This window comes from Mirounga leonina, unplaced genomic scaffold, assembly GCF_011800145.1.
Source record: "Mirounga leonina isolate KUSES-001 unplaced genomic scaffold, KU_Mleo_1.0 Mir_114, whole genome shotgun sequence".
Classification (NCBI taxonomy): Eukaryota; Metazoa; Chordata; class Mammalia; order Carnivora; family Phocidae; genus Mirounga; species Mirounga leonina.
The window spans coordinates 24,017,364-24,034,693 of NW_023270265.1; the positions used below are offsets into that span (position 1 = coordinate 24,017,364).

A 17,330-nucleotide genomic window follows, 5' to 3' on the forward strand; every position below is an offset into this window, starting at 1 on the left:
ATCTTGGCTCAGAGGAGAATCCAGCTTAGTTATGGGGCAGAATTTAGGGCTCGGGAGGCTGGTCAGTGTACTGGTAAAGCCCTCAGCCTCTGGGCTTAAATTAAGCAGGCCTGGGTTTAAGTTCTTAGATCTGCCCCTTAGGGTCGATGGGACCTTGGGCAACTACTTAAGTGCCTGATCCGATCTGTAATTTGGGGATAGTAACAGTTCCTTTCTCTCAGGGTTCCATAAGATCACACATGTGAAGGGGTTAGCGTGGCAGGTGAACACTGCACATTAGCTCAGTTGGGGAGGTACTGTTGCAGAAAAAGGGAAACCCAGGCAGGAGTTGACTTGCCCAAGGTTACCTAGGAGGTGTGACAATAACTGGTCTCAGGATGTGGGCACTCTGGACGCTCAGGACAAAAGAAGTACAGTGGCAAGTGATTTGGAATCAGAAAAACCAGGATACAAATCCCACCCAGCTCTGCCACTTCCTAGTTTGGGCAACCTGAGCCTGTCTGATTTAAAAGGAAAAAAAAAGCTCCTGCCTTGCAGAGGTTTTGAGAATTAGGTACTACATAGTAAAGTGTGCAGTGTCAGTTCCAAGCCCCCATCTGTGATGAACTTTTAGAAACAGCAAATGGGTTGATCCATGAGGAGGATGCAGAGCAAGAGTCAAGAAACGAAGTACAGGCAGTTCTGGTGATTTGTTTATTCCTCATAAACACTTGTTTCTACAGTACAACTCAGAGAATAAATAGAGGCACACGGCTATAATTTCCACCACAATCTGCTGTTGAGGAGACATTCAGTGTGAGGATAAGGGGCTGGGAGTGGAGTGGGCATGTCTGGGTTCTGGGATAACCGGAGGCCTCCGTGATGAACTACGCAGGGATCCTATCCATCCAGATCTGACCCCCAGACCTGAAGGCCAAGCTCGTGGTGGAAGAGTTAACAGGAAACCAAATGTAAGGAGCCAAACTCTCTTTTGGTTCACTTCGGTCCTAGGATGGGTCCAATTCTCCCCAAGCTCCAAGGGGTTGAGGTGGGTCTGACCTCCAGGTCCGCTGGGAAGGGGCTGTGTCAGCCCAACCCACCCCTAAGAATTCAGTCACTCCATGGTAGGGCCTTAAGTGGCCCAGAGATGTTTGTCCTCTGCCCCGGAGTAAGTAACAAATACACGTTATGAGATGACTCCTTGTATCAGTTTCTTGACTAGCCCCAAAAGGGATCCTGTCCTGTGTCTAAGGAAGGAGAGAGGCACAAATGGGGCAAAAATTAGCTGCTGGACCTCAGGTAAGGAAGACCGCTTGTAGAGTCAGGGGAGAGGGAAATCGCACTCTTACCGTACCCTTCACAGGGGGACAAGCAGACACAAATACCAGCTTGGGGAGACAAAGTGGAAGGCCCGGAGCCATGAAGCCAACCAGCAGCCAATGAGGGGGTGACACACGGAAACGCTCTGGCTTTGACTTTCACAGGCCTGCAGAGCTGTCTAAGCCACCCCTGTGTTTCTCCCTGTTTCTCCAGGGTAGCACAAAGCACTAGCCCTAACCTGGGGCCAGGATCATCTGCCCCCAGTACAGGCAGAATGAAGAGATCCTGCCTCCATTGGCAGGAAATCGAGTAGAAGCAGGTCTGCACTGGGCGACCCGAGGCGTTAGGGACAAAGAATACCAACCAGGGAGAGGCAGAGACGGAACTGGTGACCCTGCTGTGGGCCGGGGGTCAGAATCCTCACGACCTTCGTCACTGAATCCCCACCGGGCAGGTGAGGGGGCCTGTCTCCAGGCCTCTGCTCCGTAGGCATTCTCATCTCCTCTCCCATCTGGTTCATGGATTCGCCTCGAGGGCGCCACGGGGCCTGCGCTTTGGCCCGTGCTTGGGAGCGGGTGCCCGACGGCCTTCAGGCGGTGAGACTTCTGGCCGACTTGGAGGCGCTCTGGGCCCGCTGCACGACTGCGGAGCACTTCTCACGCCGCAGCAGCTTGTTGTTCTCAAACAGCCCTTCGTTGCGGGGTATTCCGTGAGAACCATCAGGGAAGGTCAGCAGGCCTTTGAGGGGAGCAGAGGAAATAGGGGACTGACAAGGGCGTGCGTGACTCAGAAAGCAGCCAGGTACCACGGGGCAGCAGGAAGGAAAACCTGCAGCTCTTACTCCTGAGAGCGGGAGCACTGGACGGGCAAGTTCGACAGACCGGCGTCAGGGCCCGGTCGCTAGGGATTGGTAGACATCCCCGAGAGCATCCAAGCTAACGAGGTGTACTCCCCCCCCAGTAGGCTCCCCTCGGTCGCCTGTCCTGCGGGGCTGTGACTTACCAAAACCGTCTACTCTGCCATTTTTAAATTCCCCTTCAAATGTCATGTTGTCATGTCGAATGAAGACTCCGACGCCGTTAAACTTGCCCTGGGCGAACTCCCCCTCATACCTGCAGAAACATGAGATGGGAGCGGCAGGGTGGGCAGTGAGCTACGGAGGTTCACTGTGAAGCAGCTACCAGTGAGTGTTGCTTATTAACACCAAGGAGCTGAGCGCATTCTGCTTGTGTCAGAATCCCTGCCCCCACCCACCCACTCCCAACCGGCAGAGGAGGGCCAGAGAGCATGTGTGATACGGGGCTCTAATCTCAAGGAGGTGACACAAGAGAATGGCAGTCGGGTGGAAGGTCACTCGGCTCCTTGCCATTTCAAATTTTAGATCTACTTATAAAGTAACTAATAAAAGAACTGCTTACTTCTTGCCTGTTTTCAGAGGGCCTGGGCCAAGCTCAGGTCTGACCAGCTATTTATCACTATCAAAGCTGAGAAAGGAATGACCCAGGACTTACCTTGAGCCATCGGAGAAGGTCAGTACCCCGAAGCCATTAAAGAGCCCATTCTCAAAATGACCCAGGTAGATGCCACCATCTGCAAACATCAGTTGACCAAAACCATGTCTGCGGCCTGAGCAAAGAGACAGTTGTCAGGTTGCGATGGGGCAGCTTCAGGGACCCCCTCGCTGCCTAACATCCCTTGTCTTTCGTCACCCGACGCGCAAAGCAAAGAAGAGAAGCAGTGATGTCAGCTGGGCAGAGAACTACTACCCAGAGTCAGGCACCAGGAAAACCCGGCTCCTGGGACCTTTCCACCTGTCACAAGCATCAGCTGTGGAGCAGGTCTCTGTCGTATGAATAAGAGAGCGCTGAAAAGTAACACTAGCTACCAGAGCGCCCTCACTATGTGTCAGGCACTCTTCTGAGCACTTTGTACTGATCATCCTATCTAATCCTCACGACGTTAAGAGGTAGGCACAGTACTATTATTATTCCCGTTTCACAGATGCAGAAAGCAAGGCTAGGAGAAGCTAAATCACTAACAACCACTGTTGAGTGGCAGAGCAAGAATGAAAAACGCAGCAGGCATCCTGGCCGGAGAGCCCTCACCACTTACTTCCGTTGCCTCTCTGCGAGAAAACAGTGCCACATGGAACTGTGCAGCTAGGGAGCAAACCTACCAGGCTGCCTGGCAACACTGATTCGGGCTTTGTTCCATCAGTAGGGCTGTGCTTACCCGTCGAACTGACCAGAAAACAGCAAGACGCGGGAGGAGCAATCATGTCTTTCTAACAGAGTATGAGGGAGTTCTTCCCGGGGATAGAGACCGCCTGGCAGAATGGCACCTCTAACTGGCCAGATTTGAAGGGACAGCAGGTGTTGGGGAGGCAGGAGAAAGGCAGGGGAGGTACTGAGCAAGGTCACATCCCATCTGCCCAGTTTCTCCTCTCAGGGCTCAAGAATTCATGAGCTGTAGGCATCTAACATGAAAAGAATGGGGTGAATGTCAAAATGGTCTAAACTTCTCTTCACTGGCACAATGGTAGGAAGTCAAGGCGCCTCGGGGCAGTTTGTGGCTTGCTAGGATTGGCCCCACAAGGCTTTTAAGTGGTCAGACTGTGTTTCTCAGGCTCTGAAGAATTTCACCAATCCTGTGACTAGATACTTCCAAATGCAATGAGCTGTCACAGGAAATTCAAGGCAATGACTGTCATTTGCTCTTGAGTATCTATCTGTCCTAATTTCCAGATCTTCCTTAACTTTTTAAATTCATTGGAACCAAGTCATTGCAATGAATTCTGTACTTTTCAGTTTGTAGGCACTCAAAATAATTCATTTTACTCTGCCTGGTACATGAGTATTTATAAAAAGCAATTCCCAAATAATAACACAAAAGGATAAGAAGATGTTAAGACACTTCATATTCTGAAGCAGATTTAACTCATTGCTGGAGATTGGGCAACCAATGGCATTTTCTAATTCCTTTATTTAATCCTAAAATCAAAGAAAAGGAAAGGCACTATTACTATTCAGATTAAATCCTAGAATTAGACATGAAGACTCATCCAGTTGAATTCTATAGCCTGATGTATTTGTCCAACAGCCAAATGATCCCCGGTCGGGGGGGGTGGTTCTCTCACCTTCCTTCCACTCGCCTCGATATTCTTCCCCACTGGAGTAGGTGAAGGAACCTTTTGTCAGGGTCATGGTGACAGCGTACGGAAGAAAAGGATAACGACTGCAGGAAACAGGGGTGAGAAGCAGAGTCACAGGATGGCTGGAGGAAAGGCCTGCAAACCAATTTTGCTGATACAGTCTATCAACTAACCAGCCCAGTAAGTATATATTACCTTGGATACATTTAACAAACATGCTCACTTCTCCAATCCCCCACCCCCACCCTCATCATCACCACCTCTGTTCAAGCAGTCTTATCCTCCTACTGGTTTTAAAAGTTCTCAGCCTGGGGCGCCTGGGTGGCACAGTCGGTTAAGCGTCCGACTCTTGGTTTTAGCTCAGGTCATGAGCTCAGGGTCTTGTGATCGCTCAGCACAGAGTCTGCTTGGGATTCTCTCTCTCCTTCTGCCCACCCCCCCAACTCATGCTGTTTCTATCTCTCTCAAATAAATAAATAAAATCTTAAAAAAAAAAGTTATCAGCTAGTTCCAATTTTCTATGATGTGGGATAGAAACTGAGGATTAATCTACAAATATTTGCTTGATAGCTACTATGTGTTTAGTTGATGTATAAAATATAGTCTCTTCCTTCAATGAGTTTACAGTCTAGCTGGTAAGACTAATAATGGAAAGACAGAACAATATGAGAGATAATGTCATTAAGTGCCAAACTGGATGGCAGAGATGAACAGAGACAAGGGCTGGGCACAACTGAAAACAAGCGGTCAAGAAAGCAAAAGGCAGTTACCCATGGAGAAAACCTGGGGAATGAAAGCACAAAGAGCTATGTAAGCTGGATGTTCAGTAGGAAACTAATAAGCTGGGTTTTACTGCAGTGGAAGGTTTATTTAAGGAGTAAGAGGAATTAAGTTTGTCTAGGTACTCAGCAGAAATCTGAAATCTGAAAGAAAACCTCTCAGATTTAAATCCAAATTCCGTCATTTCATAAACGGAGAAAGAGAAGTGAAGAGCTAGTTTGTGGCCGGGCTGGACTAGTGTCCCGGCCTCCCCTGACTGCTGCTAGTTCTTTCTCTCTTGTATTGTACGCTCTGCTTTTTGGGTCCAGCTACTCTAAGGAGACCTTGGAAAGCTAGGCAGAAGAGTTTACAGCTAATAAGGAGGGGGAAAGACGAAGGCTCTGGGGGCTTATGAACAGGCACATAATATGAAAGCAGTGCTTATGGAAAATGAACGTGGCAGCAGGAAACAGGATGCTTTGTAGCAGCAAAGCCCACAGCCAGAAAAGCTTGCAAGGCAGGAGATGTGATCATTCAGGAGACTGTGAAAATGAGCACAAATCGCTCTCCCTCTGCTCGTGCCCTTGTGATGACACGGCAGCACCTCCATTAACAGTCACTTTATTCCCCCACCCGCTGGGTCTGGGTGGGTAGAGGTTTGGAAAATGCTCATCCACACACGGCTTGCCCTCTCACTGCACTTGGAACTGTCCTGCCCCCCTGTGGACAAGCCCGGGCGAGTTGGCTGGTGACGAGGGGTCATGTGGAGCTGCTGTCCCAACTGCCCACAGATGCATGGGTGAGCTCAGGCATGACCAGCAGAGCTGCTCCTGAGCCCAGGTCCAAATTACTGAGCCACAGAATGACAGACTAAATACATGGTGGTTGTTTTAAGCCACTATGTTTTGAGGTGGTGTGTTATTACCCAGCAAAAGCTAACTGATAGACCCAGGTACAAAATCGTGAGGCCTGAACTAAGGGGATAACAGCGTAATGGGAGCAGAAGGAAGGAGTGGTGATGACAGAAATATTATAGAAAAACAAACACCCAGTAACATTTGGAGACTGGCTAGGTATGGCTTCATGTGTGCAGTAAAAGAATGCTTGTATTCAGAGATATCCTAGGGGCGCCTGGGTGGCTCAGTCGTTAAGCGTCTGCCTTCAGCTCAGGTCATGATCCCAGGGTCCTGGGATCGAGCCCCGCATCGGGCTCCCTGCTCAGTGGGAAGCCTGCTTCTCCCTCTCCCACTCCCCCTGCTTGTGTTGCCTCTCTCGCTGTGTCTCTCTCTGTCAAATAAATAAAATCTTAAAAAAAAAAAAAAAAGATCCTATAAGAAGGGGGTTAAGATACCTAAAATATCATTAAATACGAACAGAGACAAATAAGCATTTGACATATTTTTACAAGTGCAATCCCTACTTCTTATTTAATTTCTAGGTCTGTTTACTCACCTCTTCATCTTTTCCAGATCTAAGCAATATAACATTTTTGCAAGTGACTGTGACAACGCAGAGTCCTAGGCCCACACCCAGATCTACTGAATCAGATTCTGTAAGTTAGAGCCGGGGAATCTGCAGTTTTAACAAGCACATCGTTGGATTGCTACACACTTGAAAGCGTGGGGACTACTACTCCAATAAACAGATAAACTATGTGTGAAAGTTCTCTGATCTATAAGTCACTATTGAAAGGTCCCCTGTTATTAATAATGAACCTAGAGGGGGGTGCCTGGGTGGCTCAGTGGGTTAAGCATCTGCCTTCAGCTCAGGTCATGATCCCAGGGTCCTGGGATGGAGCCCCACATCAGGCTCCCTGCAGCAGGGAGCCTGCTTCTCCCCTCTCCCCCCTGCTCATCCGTTCACTCACTCACTCTCTCCATCGTTATTTCTAAAAGATTTTTTATTTATTTGACAGAGAGAGACACAGCGAGAGAGGGGACACAAGCAGGGGGAGTGGGAGAGGGAGAAGCAGGCTTCCCGCTGAGTAGGGAACCTGACGCGGGGCTCGATCCCAGGACCCTGGAACCATGACCTGAGCTGAAGGCAGACGCTTAACGACTGAGTCATCCAGGCGCCCCAAATAACTAACATCTTAAAAAAAAAAATGAACCTAGAGGGGTGCCTAGGTGGCTCAGTCGGTTAAGCGTCTGCCTTTGACTCAGATCATGATCCCAGGGTCTTGGGATGGAACCCTGCATCGGGGCTCCCTGCTCATCCGGGAGTCTGCTTCTCTCTCTCCCTCTCCCTCTGCCCCTCCCCACTCCCTTGTGCACTCTCTCTCTTTCAAATAAATAAATAAAATCTTTAAAAAAAAAATGAACCTAGAGTCTAACCCTCAAGCATCTGATTGAGTTCCAATAGGACAAGTGCACCTCTTCTTCAGAGCATGTGGGCCAGGCCTGGAGGACCAAACAGGAGTGGATTTTTAAATCCCTGCGGCCTGATGCCAACAGCCAGCTTTCTTCAAGTCCCAGAGAAGCCCAAATCACACACAATGTTAACGGTTGTATTGCTGTTTCCATTATGGAACAACAAGATGGGCTTACAAAGAGTAGGTTCCTCAGTACAAGAGGGATCTGGCACATTTGATACTAAAACGATGCTTTAAATGTTCAACTAAAACAAGATGTACATTAGTTTGTATTCTCCAAATTGTGATGGTAGATGGGGCTGGGTTATTTATACTCCAGGTCAGCCAACACAACGCTCTGGAATCAACTGAGCTAACCCCAGAGAAGCTATTTGAAGTATCTTTACAACAGCAACTAACAGGAATTGACTCCTTACTGTGTGCTATAGTGTTTTTTAAATACATAATCTAATTTCAGCTCACAGCTTTATGAGGTGGGTAGTACTATCATTTCCACTTTATGGATGAGGGAACTGAGGAGTAGAGAGGGTAAGTAAGTTCACCAAGGAACCCTAGCTAACATGTGCAAGTTAGAAGCAGAGACTTGGGGGTCAGCCTCTGGGGCCCATGCTCCTAAACCCCATCCTGTCTTCCTACCCCACATGCCTCCCAGTGTAATACAGTGGCATGTGGGCCCAGGAGCGCCAATACCGGGGCTCCCACCCCAGTGCACTGTGTAACTTCGGGAAGGTTACTTAAATGCCTCTAAACCTTGGTCTCCTCCCCTGTAAAGTACAGAAAATATACCTACTTCAGAGAATTGGCATGGATTAAATTAAATAAGATACACTGGGGTGCCTGGATCACTCAGTCGGTTAAGCGTCTGCCTTGGCTCTGGTCATGATCTCAGGGTCCTGGGATCAAGCCCCACTTCAGGCTCCCTGCTCAGTGGAAGCCTGCTTCTCCCTCTCCCTTTGCTGCTCCCTCTACTTGTTCTGTCAGTTAAATAAATAAAATCTTAAAAAATAAATTAAATAAGATACATGAAAGTACCTAGAACACCACCAGGCCCTGTCTCTTAAATATTATTCTTTTCCCCCTTCCAAAATAGACACCTCAACTCACACATTCACTTACTGTAATGGAAATTTCTCTAAAGTCTCAGTATAAAAATGCTACCAATATAATTAAAATAACATTTGGAAAAAAATTCAGCAATTTTGCCTTAGGTAAATTCTAAGGTGAGAAAAAGTAAACTGCAATTGCCACTTGTCTGTTTTTTATGGCCATCCCATGGGATATTTTAATTTTGGCCTATGTCATGATGCTTTTGGATATAGATGCTGTAAGCCCAGAAATGGTCTGATGTGCAAACAGCTGGCCCTGAACAGAGCAGGGCTCAATCACATCTTCTGGGCCCTGGCCCTGTCTCAAAGCTCTCGTTTCCTCCCAGCTTTGAGGACAGATGAATCCTGAGAATCCCTGGCTCTCACCCAAACAGGGAGCAACATTCGTTTCTACCCCCATAATGAGGCCAGCTTGGGAAGCTCTTCCAGTGATGTCTGGGAGCCCCTCCCACAGCTCCACCAGGGATTTTCTCGCTGTTGCTACTCGGGAGCTCCATGCCCAGGCTCTCTCACATAGCAGAAGATGTCCCGAGGCAGGGATCATTTTCTTCTTGTCTTAAAGCCCCTAGAAAGCTCTGGGGCTATGTTCTCTGATGGGTGACGCTGGTACCTGGTGTGCCATCTCTGCTCCACCAATGTTCCACAAGGTCAGCATCCAAGTTCAGGCTCAAGCCTCTTGTTGTCAGCCCAGCATCAGTGTGCCTGGGGTAGAGGTCAGCATGACTCCACTGCAAATACAACATTAATGAGGGGAAGAGAAGCAGTTTTCCATCGAAACTGCAGAGGAAAACTTTTTCCAGTCCAGAGAAGCTTTGACAACTACAGGCCGTCTTCAGCTCTTTCCAGAACTAATGAAGTCGGCGTACTAAAAGTCAGCTTATGGAACAAATCTGAAATATTTCATTCCTTCAAAACAAGTCAGAATCTTAAAGGCCGTGTCTTATAATAAATCTTATCACTAAACAACCATTCCGAAACATAAATACAGAATCATGATTTATGCAGGGAGATGATAAGATAAGGGCATTTCCTTTTGATGTCTGGCAGCTGTAAACTTGTCTTCACTCGGAGGTCTGGAAGGAGTTACTGTGATGCCTTGTGAGGAGTCAGTCTGACTGCCCAGGGACTCAGAGGCAGCAGACTCCAGCATCTGTTTACTTTTTCTCAAGGCTATGTGAAACTTCCACACAGTGGTATCCCACTTGTTTCAGAGGGACCAACACAAGGTCCCTGAAAGAAAGGGAATGGCGTTTCTCCAGTTTGAAGACTATCTTTGGACAAAGTACTAGTCAGCCCCTCAAACTGTAAACCTAGCCACTCTTTTGGTATGCTGTTACTCTGAGGGAATAGATCCTAAAGTTTTTAAAGATGCCAATGAACCTGAAAAGATCATCCTCCAATTACCAAATGTGGCGGATTGTAATTTCCAAAGACATTTGCAGTCTTAACTCCGGTATTACGCATTCTATAATTTGACCTTGCCATTGCCCCATCAAAAGGTGGAGTCTAACTCCTCTTCTTTGAATCGGGGCAGGCTTGTGATTGCTTCAACCGATAAAACACGATGGAAGAGATGGTGTGTTCTGAGGTCAGATCAGAAAAGGTGATGCATCTTCCCTCTTGCTCACTGGTACGCTTGCACTTGGAGACCTGAGCCACCACAGAAGAAGTCTTACTACAGTGGGGCTACCGTGCTATGAGGAAGCTGAGCCACAAAGAGACACATGTGTTGGTGCTCCAGTTGGCAATTCTCATCTTTGAATCAGCCTACCCCAGGCACCAGCTGTGAGCAAAGGAGCCTGCAGATGATTCTAGCTCCCAGCCACTGAGTCGGCATCCCATCTAAGGTAGCATGGAGCAGAGCGAGGTCATCCCCATGATGCCCTTTACAAATTCCTGATTCACAGAATCTGTGAGCATCACTCGGTTGTTTTAAGCAGCTAAGGTTGGGGTATAATGTTATACAGCTATAGTAACTGGAACATCATCTCTCCACCTAACCCTGCCACCTCCTCTCTCATTTGTTTTTCCAAAAGTACATTTCCATTCCTTTCTTTATCTCGGGAGACAGAGCAAACTCCCTTCAACAGCTGCTGGTCAACATGATGTCCATTCCCAAGAACACAACCGGAAGTGCTAACTAAAGGACACACGTGGACTCTATGGGTCTCAGGCCATGGTTGAACACATTTGACTAGAAACTTGTACCTATGTCCAAATAACTGACACTGTCATCGCCTGGGACAGTGATTTTCGTTTATGACTTCTATAATTAGCCATGCTAAGTAATTGTCAGCCGTACAGCCACTGACCCCAAAAGAAATCATGGTCACTGAGACAAATCTAGTTTGATACAGGATAGCCGGCGCTGATGAAGACTGAAAACCCAACACTTTAAGAAGGACGCAAATCAGTATTTATATCAGTTACCCAAAAAATCTTCTTAAAGAGAACACGTAGCCTAGGAATTTAGGCTTCAGCATACATATGGAATCTAGTCACAAAACCAAGAAGATGCAGGCTTTTAAACAGATACCCACCCTTTCTGCTCTTTTGATAGATGGGTTGCAAATGATCAATCCAAACATTTATCTAAAAGAAAATGACTTTTGTCCCTGAACCGAATATACTATTGGTCTGCGCAACAGACTACATCCCTGCCATCTTTATTTTCTCCTCACCCAGACATTTCCAAATAGAACTTGGAGACAGGAATGTTAACTTCTGTTTCCATTCCATTTGTCTTTTTTTAGAGTTTAGAAATCAAAGTTGCTACAAAATATTTATGCATTCAAGATGTCTTCTGTTCAAATTCAGATTAAAAACAACAACAAAAAAGCTAACATAAAGAGGAACAGATTTTCACTTTAAGAATATTGCTTTGAGGCAGCCAGCTTTCCCTACATATACCTTTACATTGTTCCTCCAAAGCCTCCCCAGAGTATGACCGTCTTGTCAAAGTTCTCTTAATTATAAAGAAAGCAGTCTTAGGCTTTTAGAATCCTAAAGAGAAGAAAAGGAAGACTTTGGTGAACAAAAATTAGGCTTGTAAGAAACCTAGAACAAAAAGTCACACATTCCTTTTAAAGTGTTTTAAATGAGCTTGAAATAACTGTTTTTCTTATAAGTCTACAAGTCTTTTTACTATAAGTCTTCCTTGAACTCGAAAAGTAAAAAAAAAAAAAAAAATGTTTTGCTACCAGATAAAGGTCTTATTTAGGAAGACTGGGACAGATTGAAGAAATTGGGAAGAAAATCCTGACACCAGAAAGATTAAAAAAAAAAAAAAGACTTGAGGGTGATGAGGACTGCCATCCTATTTCATGAAAAAGGAAATGCCTGGACCGAGTTCTAATAAAGCCGAGCTACTCCTGCGGATACCTAAGCAGTTTGGAGGTGCTACCCAGCAGCGTGCCACCATCCACTAATTGAGGCATCCCATTCCCCAAGCCTCGTTGTGTGGGACGTCTCTCCGCCAGAGTGTGAGAGGCGGGCCCAGGCCAAACAAAGCCCTAGACCCAACTAACATTTCCTAGTCCATCTCCCACCCCGTTCTTGCATCCCAGCACCGATCTTTCCCTCTACCCGAGCTCCGCTCTACCGCCTGGGCCAGGTCTCTGCTCACACTGGCTGCCATCCCCTCCGGACGCAGCCCCCACCCACCCGCTCGCCAAGCCGGGTACCGTGGGCTCTCCGTGGCCTCGGCCCCAGCGGTAGAGACCGGAGGCCCGGGTTCGGCACCCCACCGGCCCCGCCCTCCGGTCAGCGCGTCCTGGATGGAGTCACGATCCCAGCCAGTCATCTCGGGATGGGCTCCTCAGTCCCTTCCTCACCAACCACACTCTCCTGGCCCCCTCCCTCCTGCGCTGCCGGCCAACCTGAGCTCCGCCTTTCGGGATGACAATCACGCCCAGACGCGGGGTTCCAGCGGCCGGGACGGCGCCTCCGCCGGGCTCGCCCCTGCCACCAGCCTCTCCCAACACCTCCACCAGCGCCTGCCCCACTTGACGCCGCCATCCCGGGCGGCCGCACTGGGCGCAATTCCCGCTGCCCATTGGCTGTAACCTAGGCAACCGGGAGCAACGCCACTTTCCATTGGCCCAGCGCGGACTCTGCGCCATCTTTGTGCGGGGCGGAGTGTCTCAAGAGCTCGGGTCAAACGTCCGAGAGAGGGGTGGGGCTGAACCCACGGTCCTACCTCCGCCACCTGATGGAGAGAGACCTTAGGTCTCGTCTACCCAGAGACAGCCTAGCCTAAACGTCGACAAAAACAAAACAAAGCCTGGGTCAGAAACAACAGTGACCACCAATTCAAGCGGCTCGGATCCTGCGCGGACCTTCAGAGATGTAAATGGCTCCTCCCTGGAGTTTGAGGACAGAACCCAAACCTGGCTTTTGAGTTTCAGCTTTGTGAATTGTAACATGCTGGACCAGGCAGCTGCGGTTTAATGTGTGTCGGCCCCGTGCCAGCACTGTGATACCAGGACACTTCCGCATTCACTCATTGTAAGGATTTGTGTTGTTGTCATTACTCAGATCTTTTGTGTTTAAAATACAGTGTCAAGATTGGAGCAAATTCTCCAAATATCGTGCACGCCAATCCTTTTATCCACATGTTTATTTACTGACCAATGTGAATGCAGCTAGAAAAGACGTGATCGCTGCCCTCATGGGACTTACTGCCTACATGTGGAGAAAAGATTCATGCCCATGGAAAAATTCAAGACTATATTTAATTATTAAAAGAAGGCAAGTGCATGAAGAGAGTAAACAAACTGCTTCTCTGATTTGGGCGTTTCCTCATCTGTGGAATAGAAAATGAAAATAATAATAATGATAAAGACTCCCCAGCACTTGTATGAGAATACAGTGTAAAATGCTCAGTACTGTGTCTGTGACATTGTAAGTGCTCCATAAACAGCAGTTTACATGGTTTTAAAAGACTTGGATTCTGTGTTCAAATCCCATGTCTGCCACCAAGTGTGTGTGACTTCAAGCAAGTTATTAAGTTCTCCAGCCTATAAAATGAGATTGGACTAGCAAACCTGTAAGATTCAACCAGCTCTAACACTCAATGGTTAAGCCTGCTAAACTATGTGGTAGTGACTATAAATATAAATACAGTTGTTGAGAGAATGGCATGTCAAGAAAACAGATCTTATTAGATTAGAGAAAGTATATTAGAAAATTTGATGAAATAAGGTTAAATAGATTGTGGTTAAGTTATGGAGAAACCTGAAAAATTAGGGGAAGATATGGTTTGCAAAATGTAGTGTTTTGAATGGGCAAATTCATAGACACAGAAAGTTGAAGTTACCAGGAGCTAGAGAAAGAGGGAGTTATTGTTTAATGGATACAGAGTTTTTGTTGGGATGATTAAAATGTTTTGGGTATAGGCAGTGGGTGATGGTTATGCAACATTGTGAATGTATTTAATGTTACTGACCTGTACACTTGGGAATGGTTAAAATGATAAATATGCATATTTTACTGCAATAAAAAATGTAGTTTCTTAATCAGAGCAGTGACACCAGGAAACCAGTGTTTTAAGAAAATTAATCTGGTAGTGATGCTCAGAGGTAACCAGAGAGATTGGAAGCAGAGAAACAAACTCACAAGCTATTTTATTTATTTTTTTATTTTTATTTTTTTTTAAGATTTTATTTATTTGAGACAGAGAGAATGAGAGAGACAGAGAGCACACGAGAGGGGGGAGGGTCAGAGGGAGAAGCAGGCTCCCTGCCGAGCAGGGAGCCTGATGCGGGACTCGATCCCCGGGACTCCAGGATCATGACCTGAGCCGAAGGCAGTCGCTCAACCAACTGAGCCACCCAGGCACCCTCACAAGCTATTTTAATAACGTAGCTAAGATATATTGAGAGTCTCAAAAGTAAATGGCATCAGTAAAAATGGAAAGAAAGGGGGTACATGCTGATTTAGGAAAGATGTTTGGGTTCAGAGGCAATGGCCAAGAAAGAATTTCTGAGATATACTCAGTGCAAAAAGGTGGTTTTATTAAAGCACGGGGACAGAGCACAGGGACAGGACCTGTGGGCAGAAAGAGCTGCACCGGGGTCATGAGGAATGGCTGGTTATATACTTTCAAGTTGGGAGGGGGCTAGGGATAGCGTAAGTCTCTAAGGAATTATGGAAGCAAGGTTTCCAAGACTTCGAGGGGGTTAGCTATTGTTAGGAAAAGGTCATTTATTACTGTCTAATAAAATCTTAGTCATGAGACCCTTCAGATGTATATTGGTAGGTCATATGCTTGGGGGATGATTGCCAACTGATATCTTGGGGGGTAGATATAAAGGAAGTTTCTAAAGGAATGTTTATATGTTAAAGTAGACTTATAGGATGGCGGGGGGGCGGGAGGCATTGTTGGGATAATGTTAAGCTAAGCCTTTTGCCCTTAGCAAAATATTAACGTCAGGACAGCTGAGTTCCTAGAGGAATGCCACTCTGCCTGTTTTAAGGACTTGTCAGTGGGCTGTAAGTAGTAAGGAAATTTAATTTTTCTTTTGCCTTTGCTTCCCACATCACATATAAAACACATCTCATAGAGATATTTAATAAGAGGCAATATAGTGTTAAAAGCATTGAGCTGGTCTCCCTGGATTTGGATCCAGCTCTGCCACTTACCAGCTGCATGACATAGGCAAGTTACTTTACTCAGTTTCCAACATCATAAGAGCTGTAATGCCATTTACATGTAATCCAGTTATATCCATGTACTTTACATGAAACAATGTCTGGCACGTGCTTAGTTATTTGGTGAGTGCTAGCTCTTCATAGGTAATAGGGAATGTATTGACACTTTTTTTTCAGTAGAAGGAAAATCAAGTTCTAAGGGGTAGAATCAAAAATAAATTTTGAGAATTTTCCACAGAGTTCTCAAGGGAGAACTCTAAATCTTGCAGCTTTCCTTGACAAAAATTTGAAGCTTATGGGCTAAATGAGACGAATAATTCCAAGAGATCATCTCTGTAGATGTGATCCCTGGGATGCAAGAGGCAAGTATTACTGAATTATTCGATGTCTGGATAAGAAAGGGAAATACATGTCTTCTAACTGAAAGAGGAAACTGTATGGATCTTTGCCTAAGATGGTTTATGTGGCAAAAAATGTTTAAGACATTCTCACACATACAATTAAACAATAGTTGTTTCTTTCTTTTTTTTTTTTTTTAAAGATTTTATTTATTTATTTGACAGAGACACAGTGAGAGAGGGCTCGCCACAAGCAGGGGGAGTGGGAGAGCGAGAAGCAGGCTTCCCACTGAGCAGGGAGCCTGATGTGGGGCTTGATCCCAGGAGCCTGGGATCATGACCTGAGCCGAAGGCAGGCGCTTAACGACTGAGCCACCCAGGCGCCCCAACAATAGTTGTTTCAGTTCAATTCAGTTCAGTTCAGTATTTCTAGTACTTCTAGTACTGTGACAATAATTTGATTCAAGAAAGAATGATTATGAAATATTGGTTACAATATGGCTGATTATCTCTTGTGAAAACCCATGGCTCTAATCTTGGTGATTTTAAGCACAAAAACAAAAACAACATTAACGATAAAAAAAGGTGGTACCATTTGTTGAGTGTACTAACCATTGTGCTGTTTTACATACATTATCTTGATTCTTATTTAAGGGAGGGATAATTATGTACCAAGCACTATGTCAGTGTTCTACAGACATTATCTTAATTCTTATTTAATTGAGGAAGGGATGATAATTCCCATTTTACAGGTGAGAAAACAGAGGCTTAAGTGTAGAGATGGGGTTCAAACTCAAATGATTCTGATTCCCTCTTTTCTCCCTTTCCCCCCCAGTAATCTAATTACATTCTTTCTTTAAGACTTAGCTCATAGCACATGCCCCCTTTAAGGCCTTTGCTGACTTTCTAGCCTACCCCCAAATTGCTGAAATTCTGAGTTTTCAGTTTTCATTGTTGGCTCCTTTTCTCCTGCCGCCTCAGAGAGCTATATGTCTTCCTCTTGAGGGCAAGGACAGTTCTTCCTTCTCTTTTCCACTAATAAAAAATATACAGAGTCCCTATCATGTCTAGACACCAGGGTTTTACAGTGGTGAATAAAACAGTCCTGTACTCTTACCTCATGGAACTTTCTAGTCTTATAAGACCATATCTTTTTTAAAGATTTTATTTATTTATTTGACAGAGAGAGACACAGTGAGGGCAGGAACACAAGCAGGGGGAGTGGGAGAGGGAGAAGCAGGCTTCCCGCTGAGCAAGGAACCCGATGTGGGGCTCGATCCCAGGACCCTGAGATCATGACCTGAGCCAAAGGCAGACATTTAATGACTGAGCCACCCAGGTGCCCCACATAAGACCATATCTTTCTTCAATTAACAAAGAAGCATAGAGCATCCAGGCCAGACTCTCTAAATTGCACTGGGCCTGTGATTTTTTAAAACCCTTTTTATTTAGGTAGATAGGGATTTTGTTTCTTTGCTTCATTTTTGTCTCTCTAGCGCTTAGAACATAGTAGGTGCTCAATAAATATTTTATGAATGAGTGCATGATTGAATGAATGTAGATACAAAGATTAGATTTCTCCAGTTTCATAGCTGGTTGGTTCATAATAGGCACTCAACAAATGACTGACTGATTAGGTAGGCTACTTTACTGAA

General features: G+C 46.0%; 1 protein-coding gene across 7 annotated transcripts; it reads right to left on the reverse strand.

The window, feature by feature from the left end:
• Nucleotides 1-679: 679 nt before the first annotated feature.
• MORN4 (MORN repeat containing 4) lies at nt 680-12,706 on the reverse strand. Of its 7 annotated transcripts, none has more exons than XM_035026505.1 (6): nt 12,565-12,706; nt 9,297-9,414; nt 4,436-4,533; nt 2,811-2,925; nt 2,302-2,411; nt 680-2,037 (listed from the first exon to the last, which is right to left on the reverse strand). In XM_035026505.1, the coding sequence occupies exons 3-6, from the start codon at nt 4,500-4,502 to the stop codon at nt 1,889-1,891; spliced, it is 441 nt and encodes a 146-aa protein (XP_034882396.1). In that variant the 5' UTR covers nt 4,503-4,533; nt 9,297-9,414; nt 12,565-12,706; the 3' UTR covers nt 680-1,888. The 7 variants fall into 7 exon arrangements, with proteins under 7 accessions (XP_034882396.1, XP_034882381.1, XP_034882404.1 ...); XM_035026490.1 differs by having other exon boundaries at nt 9,297-11,689; XM_035026513.1 differs by lacking the exon at nt 12,565-12,706 and adding an exon at nt 12,370-12,386.
• Between the last annotated feature and the right edge of the window lie 4,624 nt (nt 12,707-17,330).

Bases quoted from the DNA above. Each gene is read 5' to 3' on its own strand.
- MORN4 (XM_035026480.1), bottom strand. From the start codon at position 6,696: ATGTTATATTGCTTAGATCTGGAAAAGATGAAGAG. The intron at 4,534-6,661 runs GTGAGTAAACAG...TGTTTCCTGCAG, and splicing joins GATCTGGAAAAGATGAAGAG to TCGTTATCCTTTTCTTCCGT. The intron at 2,038-2,301 runs GTAAGTCACAGC...CTCCCCTCAAAG, and splicing joins TGGCAGAGTAGACGGTTTTG to GCCTGCTGACCTTCCCTGAT.